Source organism: Genypterus blacodes, unplaced genomic scaffold (genome assembly GCF_046128005.1).
Source record: "Genypterus blacodes isolate CSIRO-AG114 ecotype Tasmania unplaced genomic scaffold, CSIRO-AGI_Gbla_v1 ptg000107l_1, whole genome shotgun sequence".
Classification (NCBI taxonomy): domain Eukaryota; kingdom Metazoa; phylum Chordata; class Actinopteri; order Ophidiiformes; family Ophidiidae; genus Genypterus; species Genypterus blacodes.
In genome coordinates, this window is record NW_027466911.1 from 1,711,638 (window position 1) to 1,727,439 (window position 15,802).

At 45.7% G+C, this 15,802-nt stretch overlaps 2 protein-coding genes and 1 non-coding gene across 3 annotated transcripts; 2 read left to right on the forward strand and 1 right to left on the reverse strand.

Annotated features, from left to right (window-relative positions):
- The first annotated feature begins 421 nt into the window (after positions 1-421).
- hacl1 (2-hydroxyacyl-CoA lyase 1) lies at positions 422-6,312 on the forward strand. Its single transcript, XM_076160864.1, has 17 exons — positions 422-562; positions 776-880; positions 971-1,011; positions 1,211-1,291; positions 1,419-1,491; positions 1,571-1,648; positions 1,806-1,900; positions 2,006-2,118; positions 2,203-2,338; positions 2,419-2,524; positions 2,604-2,687; positions 2,829-2,930; positions 3,063-3,217; positions 3,827-3,985; positions 4,063-4,170; positions 4,263-4,449; positions 6,104-6,312. The coding sequence occupies exons 1-17, from the start codon at positions 512-514 to the stop codon at positions 6,134-6,136; spliced, it is 1,707 nt and encodes a 568-aa protein (XP_076016979.1). The 5' UTR covers positions 422-511; the 3' UTR covers positions 6,137-6,312.
- trnae-uuc (transfer RNA glutamic acid (anticodon UUC)) lies at positions 5,532-5,603 on the reverse strand. Its single transcript has one exon. It is a non-coding gene; the product is annotated as a tRNA-Glu (tRNA).
- A 1,247-nt stretch (positions 6,313-7,559) lies between the features above and the next one.
- On the forward strand, positions 7,560-14,971 carry colq (collagen-like tail subunit (single strand of homotrimer) of asymmetric acetylcholinesterase). Its single transcript, XM_076160823.1, has 17 exons — positions 7,560-7,656; positions 8,247-8,356; positions 8,583-8,687; positions 9,419-9,463; positions 9,658-9,684; positions 10,703-10,774; positions 10,971-11,033; positions 11,119-11,145; positions 11,224-11,268; positions 11,368-11,403; positions 11,496-11,576; positions 11,666-11,762; positions 12,634-12,764; positions 13,043-13,164; positions 13,696-13,835; positions 13,940-14,042; positions 14,139-14,971. Exons 1-17 carry the CDS (start codon positions 7,560-7,562, stop codon positions 14,206-14,208), a joined length of 1,371 nt encoding a protein of 456 aa, XP_076016938.1. The 3' UTR covers positions 14,209-14,971.
- Positions 14,972-15,802: the final 831 nt, after the last annotated feature.

Genomic DNA, 15,802 nt, shown 5'->3' on the forward strand with positions numbered 1-15,802 from the left:
AAATACAGTTTCCTACTAATGGACTTCTGCCAATTCGACTGAAACTGTGATGTGATTTACCTAACATATAAATGAGTAATGATGAAGGGAATTACTCATGAACATAGAGGTTTTATGCGATTTATAATTAATTATTAATTAATACAGATAATTCATAAACTCTATTACTGAATACTGAAAATAGAGTATTATTACTCAGACATTGACTGGTCAGCCTTGTGTTGGAAGTAATTTTAAAGAAAAATCATACAAAAGCACATTTTATTACAAATACTTACATTTTATTACAAATACTAAAATATGTTGTGTTGTAATTTGTAATTTTATTTTATTTTATTTCATTTCATTTCATTTCATTTTATTATTTTGTGGACGGGTTCGCAGCGCCGCTTGTGATTGGCTGGCCACCCGGAAGTGAGCGTCCCGGTTGTGTTGTTTGTAATAGTTTTTATGGATGCACTGAAGTGACTTCATACCTCCCCTGTCATCCTTCTAACGTTTCTCTACAGCCATGGAGGAGGTGACGGGGGCTCAGCTCGTTGCCGAAGCACTCAAGTCTCAGGTAAGACCGTCAAAAAACATCCAACATGCTACGATCTACATGTTGTGTCTGCATTTAAATTCAACTAAGAATCACTAAGGAAAGTGTGCTAAAGGTCACCAACGCGCTGCCAACTTTGGCAAACTTAAAGTCATTAAATGTCACATTTCCTAGAGAAGACGCCCTTATTTGAGTGTAGTTTGGTTAAAGAAACATTCTTTTACGTCCCTGCAGAAAGTGGAGTTCATGTTCGGGATCGTCGGGGTTCCGATCATTGAAGTGGCCATGGCTGCTCAGGCTGCAGGCATCAGATATGTGGGGATGCGCAACGAGCAAGCGGTGACGCAACACTTTGATAATAACTAATACCTGCACTTGAATGCAACATGTGTATGAGTGTGTAAACTAAAGCATCGTGTCGCTCTGTAGGCGTGTTATGCTGCCTCTGCTGTCGGATACCTGACTGGGAGGTTTGTGACACATTCCCATCATACTCCTTCATTTGGAGGGACTTTCTAATTTCGATTGATTGATTTGTTATGAGCAAGTAGACACTGAATTGATGTTAATGTATCTACTGATGTATGAGTTACCTTCAGTGTTGCTGTTGATGGAGCAGCGTTTGTGTGTGTGTGTGTGTGTGTGTGTGGTTGTATCCTCTGTGTGCAGACCAGCAGCCTGCCTGGTGGTGTCTGGGCCTGGACTGATTCATGCTCTGGGTGGGATGGCCAACGCCAACATGAACTGCTGGTACGCTCGATTTGTAACTTATCCTGCAATTGCATAAAACAACCAGAGAGGGAAACCTCCATCTCATGGTATACACATATGAGACAACATGTTTGTAGTTGTTAAGGTTCATCCTCCCTCTCCACAGGCCTTTGGTTGTTATTGGAGGATCCTCAGACCGAAACCAAGAAACAGCTGGAGCCTTTCAGGAGTTTCCACAGGTGATGAACGCTGACATGGTGCTTTTATTTTCTCCCCTTAATGACGTAGTGTACAATGACACCGTTTTCATGTTTCTAGGTGGAAGCGTGTCGCCTGTACAGCAAGTTTTCAGCTCGACCAAGCAGTCTGGAAGCCATCCCCTCAGTGATCGAGAAGGTAACAGAGGAACTTACTGTGTCCGCCTGTCCGCTCCTCATTGTTGCCTGGTGATGTGTATCATCTGTCAGACCCAAATCCTCTCATGAGGTCAGAGTCACAGTTACAAACTCGTTCTGTTCTGTGAATGTCTTCATCTTGTTGCTGTTGCTTACAGGCTGTACGCACAAGTATGTATGGGCGTCCAGGTTCTTGCTATGTGGACATAGCTGGGGACATGGTCAACGCCAAAGTCAGCAGGAGCAACGTCAGGTTTGTTATTTATATGGTAAATGCACCAGTAGAGATGAAGTGAAAAGGTGTAGAAAGGCAAGAAGGAATAGAAAATCATAAGAAACGTGTGTCTTCTCTGTGCAGAGACGTGTCCTGCTGCCCGCCACCTCCGGTGAGTCTGGCTGACGGCACGGCCATCAAAGAAGCCGTCTCTGTCTTAAGAGCAGCTGAGAGGCCTTTGGTCATCGTTGGTAAAGGTAAACAACTTGGCAGAAGCACAACACGCTGTCAGGCTTCATTAGACGAGTCACGACGATGACACTGACCTGATGTCCGTACAGGAGCTGCCTACGGCCGGGCAGAAGAGGCTCTCAAGGAGCTGGTGGAGGTCTGCGGTCTGCCCTTCCTGCCCACCCCCATGGGAAAGGGCGTTCTGCCCGACAACCACCCAAACTGTGTGGCTGCTGCCCGCTCCAGGTCGGCTCTCAAACATTCTGTATCTCCATTTAAAGTGACTTAGCCCCTTCAGCTTTAACATCTAGTGCTCCCTCACCCAGAGCTCTTCTCCAGGCTGACGTGGTGATTCTGCTGGGAGCCAGACTCAACTGGATCCTGCACTTCGGTCTGCCTCCCAGATTTGACCCACACGTGAAAGTCATTCAGGTATTTCAGCACACACGTCAAGGTTCATCTCATTTTCACTGTCTGTTACCGGATCAGGACTCATATGGTGTGTGTGTAGGTTGACCTTTGTGCTGAGGAGATGGGGAACAACGTGAGGCCTGCTGCTGCTCTGCTGGGTGACATCAGCGCTACTGTCTCTCAGGTAAATTCACTGCAGCTCTGTCTGTAAACCAACTCTCACCATCCATCCATCTCTCGTTCTCTTTCTGAGGTGTGAACTTCTGTTGTGAGATCTTCATATGCCAAGTTGTTCCTCATGTCTCTTTGCCATCGCCCCCCTCAGCTGCTGGAGTTTGTCCGTAAAGACGGCTGGACGTTTCCCTCTAACGCAGCATGGTGGAGCACGCTGAGGGAGAAGATGGCTGCCAATGCCAAGATGACAAAGGTGCGTTTGGAGTCTCAACCCTTGACTATCCTGCATTCTCAGGCTGAGCTGGAGCCAGGGATGACATAGAATTCAGTACATTTTGATGCATCTCATCTCAGTCCTGCATTCTTTGCTCTTCTGTCTCTACAGGCGCTCGCTCTGCAGTCAGCAGTGCCTATGAATTACTACACTGTGTTCCACCACATCTCCCAGCTGCTGCCACAAGACTGCATCATCGTCAGCGAGGGGGCAAACACTATGGACATAGGGCGCACCATGCTGCACAACTACCTACCTCGGCACAGGCAAGCAGAACGTGGCCGTAGCAGAACGGTATTGTCGAGTGTTATTAGCCGTCGAGAGAAATCAGATACGAGAATCGTTAATGAAGAAATACAAACTGTGACTCTGTCCAGTAGCCAAACAAGCCTCTTAAGGGTCAGTCACTACTCAGCAGAAGATGAGTAGTCAGGTTAGCAGATCCAAGCACATGCTCCATCCTAATGTTACAGCCCAGTTCAAGCAGCCATCCCTCACGTCCGAGTAACGGTTGCAGAACAGGGCGCTCTCCCACTCGCCAGGCGGTGTGTCTATAGCTCTGGCTAACATTGTTATCAGATCACAGGCAGCTCGCCCTGCCTCGTCTTCATCTTCCCTATGATTTAAGTATGAGAATCAAATCGCCATAAACGGTGAACCTGGAGCTGGGACAGCGGTGGCCCTCGCCAAAAGGTTAGACGCTATTTTAAAAAACTAAGCAAGCGTCCAGGTAACACGAACGCACGCCGATACACGGCAGGGCATCGTCAGCTGTTTATAATCCACCTAACGTGTCCAGATTGTGGAAAGGCAGTTTGATGGGAGGTGTGACTGGGCCCGTGCTTGGTGTCTTTGCTGATCCTGATGATTTGCAGGTTGGATGCTGGCACCTTTGGAACCATGGGAGTCGGCCTGGGTTTTGCAATAGCAGCAGCTGCAGTGGACAGCAGCCAGGGTAAAGGTCAAAGGGTCGTTTGCGTGGAAGGAGACAGCGCTTTCGGATTTTCGGGCATGGAAGTTGAGACCATGTGCAGGTACGCTTGTCAGCTTGTTTTCTATTTTATATATTCAGTTCAGCCCTTTGTTAAAATCTAATGCTCTTTGTTTACAGGTATAACCTCCCTGTGATTATCATTGTGGTCAATAACAATGGTATATACAGTGGAATGGACGCTGAGACGTGGAGTGAAATGTCGAAAATGGGAGATCTGACCACTGTGTGAGTCATGCACAAAAGTCTGCAATCATCATGGTTCCATGTTTGCAGCTGTACAACAAAAGTGATTTTGTGTTGTCACATTGCTCCCCAAGAGCCCCGCCTGTGACCCTCTTACCTGACGCGCGTTACGACGAGGTCATGAGCGCTTTCGGCGGCCGAGGCTTCCTGGTGAGGACGGCGGAGGAGCTGCGTGAGGCTCTACAGCTCAGCCTGAGCGACCGGGAGAGGCCGAGTCTCCTCAACGTGCTTATTGACCCCTCATCAGACAGGAAACAGCAGGTACATGACGTCGACATAGACAAATCTTTGCAAATCTAAAACTGCTCATGTACTCACCTGTGTACTTGTAGATTAAAAAGCATATCCACTAGGGGGAAGATCTGAGCCGAAACAGACACCAGAAAATTGTTGGTCCTCCATTATCAATCCACCGCTATAAAGCAGTGGCGGGCCGTCAGGGCCAGCAAGGCCTTCTCTGCTGGCCTAAACATCATCAGAATATAAATTACATTTTTATATCTTTTTTCCACAAATATGTATTAAATTATTCCCCATGGTCTATTCTCTTCATTACATAGCTTTTGTCTTGGTTGCACTGCGTCCAGCCTCAGAAAGATTTGGAGGGCTGGCCTTTATGTTAGAGCTTTTATCCAATCATATTTCAGCCTTAATGTGTTGCCAGGATCCAAGAAATCTGCCCTTAGGCCTTCAGAATCAACAGAGCGGTCGCCTGTAGCTTAAAGTGAACGGAAACAAAACTGTGGCGTTAACCAATCAGATTTCGAGTTGGCGATAACGGGCCAGCTAGCAGGCGTACGATAACGTTAGCACGTGCACGTCTTTTGATTGGATACGCACTATTGAGAGGCAGAACTATGCAGAGCTAGCAAACTGAACTTGAAGGAGCTAATTTGTGTAGATTTCTGCAAGCGGTTTTTTTTCAACCTGCAATGGCTGAAGGAGGAGAAGAGATTGATTTGGTTGCAGATATAATTCAAACGCCATTTTCAAGACGAACTTTTCAAGAAAAGCTAGACAGTGAGAAGAGAACGGCCAATGGATCCAAGCGATCTTAAAGTTGGTAGTTTAACACTCTTAATTGCAAAAGCAGATTTATTGATTTTGCTTCGGAAATATTTATATAACTCTGTTGTACTTGAACATGTTAAGGTGATGCAACGCCTGGTTGTACTGCGAAAATGTATAGTTTCTAGAGCCATGGCGTCATAATGATGGTATTAGGAGGTGGAATTGCCATTATACACGTGTACCTCGGCAGTGCCCTGGAGGCAAACCGGCGATACGGCAGTCCGCAAGTTGAATACCCTATGGACTGAGCTACTGCCGCCCCAAACACAGTGTTCCCATACCGGGAGTCGAACCCGGGCCACCTGGGTGAAAACCAGGAATCCTAACCGCTAGACCATATGGGACATGGTCTGTCAATTAATGTTTTGTTTCAGAGGCATGAATTAGCCTCAAACGATAGCCTCATAATAATATAACATAACTTCACTTATCCCGAGGGAGTAAACAGCTCTGTGTTTACCTGACCCTCCTCTCCTCTGGAGCTGAGTGAGTGACGCGCCTCAGTGGAAAGTAATCCTCCGGCTCCAGGTGCAGAGCAGAAGCTGTTGTATTCCACAGACAATCCCCTTCACCTCGCGCCAACCTGACCTTTCTATTTCAGGGTCCCCATAATTAGAAAGCATGGCCGGCCCCCCTTGTGTTTATGTTGAATGTATCCACGCAACCCCCAGTAGACATGTTTGAGGGTCGTATTGAGGACGGTATCCATGACGCCAAGCTCCGTTCTGTGGATGTCTCCTGAATGTTACTCATATCTGTCAGGCTGACAATAGAGACAAATACTTGTTTACATTCTAAGTATATATAATCTGGTCTAAAATGGGTGTTTTATCTTTATTTCCAGGAGTTTCCTTGGCTCACTCGCTCCAACCTCTAGAGAAGAAAGCAAATATCTTCCTCCTCCTCCTCACAGCAGCCATGTTTTTCTTCATAAATCTAACTGCTGTTTTCTGTGATTGTTTCAATGAAATGTTTTAATTACTTTTTACTACACAGTAGTACTACGATGTCACTAATAATCAAAACTACAATAAAAGATTTCTACACATTTTACATGGAAGATTATTGCTTTACTCCACATCAGCACTTCTGCGTTTTCGGGTAATCTGTTTGATTGAAGGTTTTCGGCGCAGAATGTTCAAAATGCTTCTTTAAACCATCTTAAATATATTTCTTTATAGACCACACTTTAAAACAACACTTGTGGACCACAGTGCTGTAGTAAAATATTAAGATAAAGCCTGATTCTAATGGTTTTACATTTATGAAATATTTTTGTTTGTTTTAAAGGTTTTTTCTCCCATACACATTCATGTATTTATGCATTTATAATGTTAACATATTGGTCAAATGTAATACACAAATAAATTCACCTAATCTGCCATTTTTCTTAGATGTAACACTGTATTTACTTACTTACTTACTTTGTTTGTGTTCTGACCTTTTAATCAAAATAGCAACTTCATAAAATGAGAATTCCTCTTGTGTTTACTGCACAGGAGGATTTAGACTGTGTAATAAATACAGCTCGGCTGACGGGAAGACATCATGAGGTGGAATACTTCAGGCATGTTAAACCTATGTAACATGTCAGTCACGTCCATAAATCCTCCTCTGCATTTGAACTATATTTAAGACGTGATGTCATATCCCACAAGAGCTTCCTCGTAAATGCAGACGATTAATTCTGTGGGACAGACTGGGCAATAAAAACCAACCCGGTCTGGCCTTTAATCAGCTGCCACAATGCACAGAGGCGTTCAGTGTCAGACGGAACAACAGACGCAACAATCAGCACAAGCACAGAGGACATCCAAGACATTTACAGGCCTTCAGAAGATGAACAGATTTGTCTCAGATTCCTGCAGGCATCCCTGTCAGAAGCTTTTGCAGAATAACCTATTGTAGGGTGGTTGGTGGAAACAACAAAGGCACCCCCCCAACACACACACACGCACATACACATACACATACACACACGCCCCCCCTGCAGTAGTAGAGATCTTATATTGGCACCCGAAGCAGCTGGCAGGCCCGTCTCCTGTAATTTTAGCGCACAGTGATGGGGAGGAAAGATTTAATGGGCATTGGTCGGCATAAGGGCGTGAAGGGAGACAGAGCGGAGAGAGAGAGGGAGAGACAGAGAGAGAGGGAGAGAGCGAGAGAGGGAGGGGAGCTGAGGGAGAGGACAGTGAGAAGAGAGAGAGAGAGAGAGAGAGAGAGGGAGGAAGGCAGTGTGAGAGAGGAGTCCACTGCTGTGCCTCAGAGATAAAGTCAGACGTAAAAGTACCTGGAGCAGCATGACTCCTCTAACGCTCCGACTCTATCTGCCTCTGTGGTTTGCTTTTGCCTCGGCTTACTCCTCTTTTCTGGACAGCTTTAGTTCATTCCCAGCAGGTATGTATAATCCTGACCCTTTCTGTGTGTGTGTGTGTGTGTTTGTAGATAGTGTACATGCATGCACAGATGCGTGAGGGAGCAAGCACGCGTGTGTGTTTCTGTGTGTGTAAACGTCTCATTTCTGTATTCTCTCTGAGCTCCTCCGGCTACACTTGTTTTTATTTTCTTGCTGCCCATGAGGTGGACTGGAAACGCCTCTATAAATAGCTAGGCCAGCTCCAGACCTTCACGGGCCGGCTCAGATGTGAGTCCAGCTCTAGGAAAACTCCTGGACTGCTGTCATGATTTGATAGTTTGCACCTGTTTGCGCCCCTGTGTGTTCTCAGCTCCATCATTTTCCACGTCCCCCCCCCCTCTTCCTCAACAGCATGTGCAATATGTCACATGTCATCTTCACCTCAGCCGTTAACTGTATAGAGCCAATGTGTGTTTAGGATCATGAATCAGCAATGAATCAGAAATCAGCAATTTTTCTTCCTGCATCAGGGATAATGTTTGGTTCAGATTCGCTCCTCCTAGTGTTGCAGGAGTGAACGTGATCTTATATTCTGACCCTTTGCGCCTCCGTCCATGCACGGCTTCCACAGCTCTCAGACCCCAGGAGGAGCAGAGGAGATTCAGCCCATGCTGCCTGCTGAGTCCTCCTCCACCCCCGCTGTTCCCTCCACCCCCTTCGCTTTGGCGCCGCCATGCTGATGTGAGTCCAATCATGTGACTTTCCCATGTGGAATATATGACTGTTGATGTGTCCTTGGGTCAAGCCTGCACACTCTCTCCCTTTCCCTCTCTCTCTCTCTCTCTCTCTCGCTCGCTCACACTCTCTCTCTCTGAGTGTTGGGAGAAATGGCGAGGACTTCTTTTTGGCATCAGCTGTCATATTATTAAATTATTATCTTACATGTCATTTGTTTCAATCTCATTAGAATGAAGGCATCCCACCCAATTATGGAGGTGAGGAAGAGCCAGGAACTGAGGAGAAAGGCTGTGTCCGAGGCCCCCCTGGTCCTGCTGGTCCCCCCGGTCCTCTGGTAGGATCCGAACAACACGCTTGTCCCATCATGAACTATATTTCACCTAATTTCCTGTTGCATTTAATTGGGTTCACGTTCATTGTGGCTTCTTTGTTCCGCGTTTGGGACCCCAGCGCGGTTTTGAGGTGTTTACAGTCTGTATCTCGACATCATGTTACTGCTTGGAGTCTCGTCTCCAACTTGAGATGTGTGAGTTCCTGCAGGGCAGATGGGGATTTCTCTGACCCTTACAGCACAGCAGCCCATTAACGCTCTACATTTAGCCCAGACACAAATAGCCTTTTTCCACTGGCTGCCAGTGCGCCACACATCATTCTCAGAAACCGTCCGAAGAGTCGTCTGCCCCGAGGACGGCGTGCTGGGTTGCGTAAATTCCGCAGATGCTTAAACGCAGCTGATGTGTACATGTGCATCTCGCTGCTGAGAGAAATAAAGACGTCTGTGAACTCAAACTGTCCTAGTGTTTTCATAAATGAAAAGCAGTTTTGCTCTTTGCGATCAAATAATAGCTGATGCATCCGTTGTGTTAAGCAACTCAGCTTTTTACAACTGCTGCATCAGATCAATAGTGACCACTCAGCCCTTAGCTAATTGAAATTGTAAATGTGAGCTTTGGGAAACAGAAATTCATCTCTAGTGGGGTGTAATGGCTGACAAATAGAATAGAATAGAAGATATCTCTGTTATTTATGTTAATATGTATTTATTGTTTATTTTATGTCCATCAGGGTCCATCTGGCTTACCTGGCATCGCAGGGCCGAAAGGAGAAAAGGTAAGCAGTTAGTTGCTTTTTTCTTACTCATCTTATCTCATTTATGTGGCTCATTATACATTTTGCAAGCTTGTCATTAATCTCCACGCTGCAGTTTAATTAACCCGTTCCTCATGACTGCTATGAAAGATGGTTGCTGGTAAATGCATTAAACCAACGCCATCTCTGTCCCCTCCTTCACTTCCTGTTGTCAGGGAGAAATCGGAAGACCTGGACAAAAGGTGAGATCCTCCATTAATCATTCCTTATGCTCCGCTAAGTGGATTTACTCAAAATCGAGAGGCGGCGTCCTGCGCTCTACCGCCTCCCTGCTTGTGTGCATTAAGAAATTGTGAGCGAGAGCAACCTTGACTGCAGACACACACACACATACACACACTGCTGCTCTGGGAGGTTATTTGATGGTGGGAGTCTCCTCTGACTGAAGGGGGTCCGTGCTCGTCTCCCTATCGACCCCTCAAAGACGTCCGGCATCCCGTGTTAGACAAGCCCCGGGGTACGCAGCACTTGATTGGGCCAGTTAGAGGAGAAGTGACCTCCTCAAATGATCTGTGGTTTTGTTGAGCTGCTCTCCGCTGGCTGGTGGCCTGACTGAGCAGCTTTGCAGCACTGCAGTGCAATTTAGCTTAGTGCTCTAGCCAGGTCATAAATCATTTTATTTCCCACAAGCACCAGCTCCCGTTCTATATACAGCCCATCATTTAATTAAAGAGGGGAAAGTGACAGGGCTCGTTAAAGTCATTTTCCCTCTGCATGTGCGCCCTGATAAATACTACAGCAGGCAGGCAGCTTATACAGCAAATCCTCCTCTCAGCTTTTCACTTGCAGTGTATGAGGTCGTTTGTTTTGTTGTTATATTTCGTACATGCAGCACTTGATTTAGCTCGCCGTTAAGTGCTGCTTCTGTCATCATAAAACCAACCGCCCTTATTTAAATTCATGTCTCCTGGGAGGGTGGGAAAGGGTCACCCAGGTCATGTGACTGAGATCAAACAATAACAATGTCTTTGATCTCATTTGTTTATTAAACATCAAAGTTAGGTGACGCTTTGGTCTCTACCAATCAGTGCTGCTAATTAGGAGACAGAAGAAGAACTCACACAAACTTCAACATTTTAGTATTTTAACCTGGAATGCCTGCGTGTAGACACCCAACTTTAAATTCAAATTCAAATTCCCTTTACTTGCACATGAAATCCAATGTCAGCACTGTGTGTCTTCTCTGTCCCGTCATCTCAGGGTCGTACGGGTCCTCCTGGACTGCCTGGGAAGCACGGACCAGTTGGATGGGCGGGACCAAATGGGCCCAAAGTGAGTAAGTCAAAGCTCGTTAGAGACGACACAGAAAAATCTTGTGGAAAATCTTCTGTTACACACAAATAACAGGATATGGAAAAAGTGGAGAAGATGTGTGTGTCTGTGTGTGTGTCTATAACATCCGTCCATATGCTGCTGCATCCACACAATGTTTTGTTAAATGTCTCTTGTTGTTTTTGTTGTGTGTCAGGGTGAGAAAGGAGACTCAGGGCTGATGGGTTTGCCTGGAGCAAGAGGACCAATTGGGCCTCGGGTATGACCTGCCATCTATACATCTATACATCTAACATATAGGGCCAGTTCAAGTTTCACATGACTTCATTTGACTCTGTTTCTAGGGCTTACCGGGGTACAAAGGAGAAAAGGTGTGTGAATCAGCAATTGATTGTTGATCGATCTTCTCTGTTTTCCTCTGTGTAACATGCTGTCATCTGCTCTATCAGGGCTCCCGTGGTGACCGTGGCGATGGGGGAATGAAAGGTGACAAGGTGGGTGTTAATTGTACGCCATCAGCTGACTTTTGGCATATGAGCTGCGGTTGCACGATGAAATTTGTTGACATCATCTTTCAATGTCTCCATTCTCAGGGCGGGATGGGTTTCCCTGGAATGCTGGGACAGAAAGTAAGGAAACACAAACTCTTTGAGATTGATGTTACAACTTTAAAATGTGAGCAGTGGAAGTGGACGTTCAGCTGATCTTCTCTGTTGTTCAGGGAGAAATGGGTCCAAAAGGAGAACCTGGAACCTCAGGAAACAGAGGACCTACAGGGCGCCCAGGAAAAAGAGGCAAACAGGTGAGCAGGTTGGATACGGCATGAAATCCTTTAGTCTGGTGAAGAATTAATGGTTTATTCTGAATGTGGTTGTCGTGTGTGTGTTTCAGGGAGGCAAAGGAGACACAGGCAATATAGGTCCCATGGGTCCAGCAGGCCCACATGGACCTCCTGGACACCCCGGTCCTCCTGGTCAAGCCTCCACAGGTAAAAATAACTTCATAATTTCCAACATCCATGGTTGTGTATGTGTGTGTGTGCGCGCGTGTGTGTGTGTGTGTGTGTGTGTGTGTGTGTGTGTCCTCCACCAGTATGAGGATCAGCAAACATCCGTGTCAGCTAAAGGAAGCACACATTAGAGCGGTGGCGGGTGGGGGGGTAACACTGGCAGTCTTATTTAGCAGCGGAGAAACCCAATATCCTGAGGTGCAACGGGATGCTCACGCCATGACATAAGGCGACTAAAGTGGATTGGCAGATGGCGACAGCACTTTCAGCTCTGCAAACATTATGTCAGCACGTAATTAAAGCGATCGCTGTCTTCATTGGGTTTCTGCACAAATTAAGTCTGATTGTGTTTGCCTCTTGATAGATGAGCGGAGGATGAGATGTTTCATTAGATATGATGTCGGTTTCAGCTTTAATCAGCTCCTGAGCTCTCCGTGTTCTCATTAAGCCTGCAGGGTCTCAACGTGTGCTGTCCTGTCTGTCTGCAGCCTGTGTGTAACATCTGTGTGCTTCCTGTACTTTGGGCTTTTGATTTATGCTGTTTTCCATCAATACAAATTGGAAAATTGGAGCTTGTAACTTGGAGATGAAGTAAATTTCTTTTGTATTGAGACGTTTATTTGTATTAATCACAAAACACAAAATTACAAAGTCAAAGGTACGTTCCCAATGTGGCCTACAGACTCAGACTCTATAGCTACTAATAAACAGCAGTTTTGTCATCAAACTTACAAACAAGGTTACTTAATACACATACTATATATTTTTCCTTTCCGATCAGACATCCAATGGAACTGAGGATGCATAGACTGAGTACAATCACCTGTGTTCCCATTCTGTGTGTGTATAGGTCTTTATATGGTTGGAGCAAAGGGTGCACGAGGTCCCCCGGGGCCTGCTGGAAAGTGTAGCTGCAGCTCTCTTGCCAACTCTCCATATGAAGATCCCAACTCCAGAGGCAGCTATCCTAAAGTGCCAGCGGTGAGCACTCAAGTCTTCGTACAGTACATTACATACAGTACATACATGTATTGTGTACATGTGCACGGTTCTCTGAATGTCATATAGTGCTCATTAATAATATGCTATTGGATGTCTGCTAATGTAGAGTTAATTAAATAAGCTTTGGGTTATCTGTAGAATATCAATATTTTGATTCACATGTCAGAGTTGGCTCCACTGCCGTTCAACCTTCTCATTCCAAATGCTCAAATGTTTCCATGTCACAGCAAACCACATTTCTTCACTTTCATTCACAGATATTTGTGGTGGGCAGTGAGGAGGAACTAGAGCGCCTCACCACAGACAACGCTCTCGCATTCCGCAAAGACATAAGATCTCTCTATTTCAAAGACAGCGATGGCTGGATGCCAATCCAGGTACCAGCACTTACAACAAAACCATTCATTGATGTGATTGCTTCCAGGATTCACAGTATTGTTCAACTGGTTCCCAAAGTGGGGGAGCTAACTATTTCAACTTGCTGATTCTTCAATGTTTTCTAGCCTTTTTGGACCATAATACATCCCTATGTTATGGAAGTTCCCCTGCTTCTCACAGTGCAATCCGTTTTCAGATAGCAATAACAGGTTTTGTGTGAGAGCCAGTTGTTCGATATAAAATGTGGTTTTCAGGCCTTTTCTGCCTTCACATTGACACAGCTCTGTGTCTCTTCTTCACTGGCTGCACCTGTTGTCTACAAACAGTCGACGGCTTCAGGGGAGTTGCGCGTTAGCTGTCACTCAAAATGTAAAGAAAAAGTTCAGACATTGCTCAGGCCTTCAGACTTCAGGCTTTTGGGCACTTTTTCTGCATTCCGCAATTCCTTTCAGTAATTGCAATTGCAACAGCGCATTTTCTTCAGGAAATGCATTGCTACAGATGTGTTTCCTTTTTTAAGTATCAAAGCCTATTTTCCACTCCAGTTGACGCCGTTCCAGTCTATGGAGAACGCGCCTGATGAGGACGGTTACTGTGGTGACGGGATAGTGCAGATTTCCAGTGGGGAGGAGTGCGACGACAACAACAGAGTCGTCACCGATGGCTGCGTCAGTAAGTCACGTGCCGGTGTGAGAGGATTTATGCCCCTCAGGCATAACTTTGCTGCACTCATACAAACCTGACCCTGCCACCCTTTGCTTCTCCTCTTACCACAGAGTGTAAACACGCCTACTGCGGAGACGGATATCGCTACGAGGGGGCTGAGGAGTGTGATGGAAAAGATTTTGGATATCAGACGTGCAATTCTTATCTTCCTGGGTAAGCTCTGTGTATTTTAACAAAACTGTTTAACTAAAAATGTTTTTGCCGTGTTTCACATCAACCCAGTGTTTTTTTTTCTCCTGTTATCTGCAGGTCTTATGGTCATCTCAAGTGTACACCAAACTGCGTCATCGACTCAACAAACTGCAAGTACTTCACCTGAGGGGGGATCTGGACGGTGCAGCGGTTGATCCTCTGTGTGTCATTTGCTTGACACATAACGGGAATATTTTCGTGCAAAAACAATGAACATGAACACCACACGCAAAGAGTGAGACTCTAGAGGAAGAGGCAGCCAGTGATTTTAAGATGAAAGAAAACAAAAAAATATATACAACTCCTCTGACGTTGCTGCTGAGATGCCATGTAGCTCGAAGGGGGGGAGTTATGGAGCCTGTCAGTGGAGGCGGAACCTTCACCTACATATAGGAATCGCACAGGACAACTGCACTCTGTCTTAACGAGCAGGATGAATGACTGGTCTCCTCAACAACCCCGGACTGTAATCGGCCTCTGGATATGCAACAGGTTGTATGGCGGCCATGCAGAGAATCAATTAAAGTGCCAAAGAAGAATCCCGCAGAGAAATTGTGGGCGGGCCAGAGCCGCATTAATGTTGACCCAGGTACTGAAAGAGAGTCGGTGGGCCCTCGGGCGGCGTGAAAGACCATGCACAGCTTTTGCATGAGGCTGGGATTTCTATATGACCATGACAGCAGGTGTCACTACCCTAAAGCATGTAAACCTATAACTTTACTTATTATTGCCAGAACAAGGTTGCTACCATGTGCTCTCAATATTATAACAACTGCATCTCAGCTGTAAATACGAAACCCTAAGCGAGACGCAGAGCTCAGTATGCTTGGAGAAAGAGCGTGGAAAGACCACGTCGCTTTCTTACAGTACTGGTCAGTACCAGGAGATCAAACTCTCCAATACCTTCATAGAGGTTTGCAGCGGTCAGAGGTCTGGGCGTGGTCAGCTCGGTTTCATATTTACATATCCAAGACTTTCTCTCAGGAACCAACAGGTAACGAACTCCAAACTACACATCTCACAGGCATCTTCCATTAGTCTTCGGTAATTAAATGGCAACGACTGTACGCTGAGGTACACAGGTAACTCGTGCTCGAGCTTTAAGGTAACGCCACAACGCACGGCCCTGTACTCCTGAGCGAGGACCTTCCCTGTTTATTGTATGTGAAGGCTTGAAACTGTTATGTTCTTAATTTTCCCACTGCAACGGGAAAGGCTGGACTAGTTTGTAGCTGCTATAAGGGAGGACTTCAGTTCCGGTCCAGATTCTGATCTACAGTATGGGTCATTACTGTATTTACTCTAATACCTCTTTATCCAGTCTTTCTGTCTTACACTAAATAGCAACAGAGAAACTCTCAATGGTGAACTTAACGGTCTAGATGTTTAGTCTGCTGTGTCTCGGACACCAATGGCGTTAATGAATTTGCCGATTATAAGCTGAAATTTTCCATAAGCTACTGTATGAGTCACAGTGCCAAGGGAGAGCTTGTCTCAGCCACGCGTAGGTTAGAGGTTGTCAGGTGTTATAAAGTACATTTCCTATATATGTACAAACATACAGACTGTTACTGTTACGTGTCAGCATGCTTTGAATCCATGCTTATACTTTGCCAAACGTGGTTTTGTAAATGAATTTGGCATCATCATCAGCATACCGGGTGTCTTAAGAAATGTCGGTCTTGGTCTGTTCAGTGTAGCTGTAACGTGTTTCACCTTTG

Bases quoted from the DNA above. Each gene is read 5' to 3' on its own strand.
- hacl1 (XM_076160864.1), top strand. From the start codon at position 512: ATGGAGGAGGTGACGGGGGCTCAGCTCGTTGCCGAAGCACTCAAGTCT. The intron at 2,931-3,062 runs GTGCGTTTGGAG...CTGTCTCTACAG, and splicing joins CCAATGCCAAGATGACAAAG to GCGCTCGCTCTGCAGTCAGC. The intron at 3,218-3,826 runs GCAAGCAGAACG...GATGATTTGCAG, and splicing joins AACTACCTACCTCGGCACAG to GTTGGATGCTGGCACCTTTG.
- colq (XM_076160823.1), top strand. From the start codon at position 7,560: ATGACTCCTCTAACGCTCCGACTCTATCTGCCTCTGTGGTTTGCTTTT. The intron at 11,146-11,223 runs GTGTGTGAATCA...CTGCTCTATCAG, and splicing joins CGGGGTACAAAGGAGAAAAG to GGCTCCCGTGGTGACCGTGG. The intron at 11,404-11,495 runs GTAAGGAAACAC...TCTGTTGTTCAG, and splicing joins CTGGAATGCTGGGACAGAAA to GGAGAAATGGGTCCAAAAGG.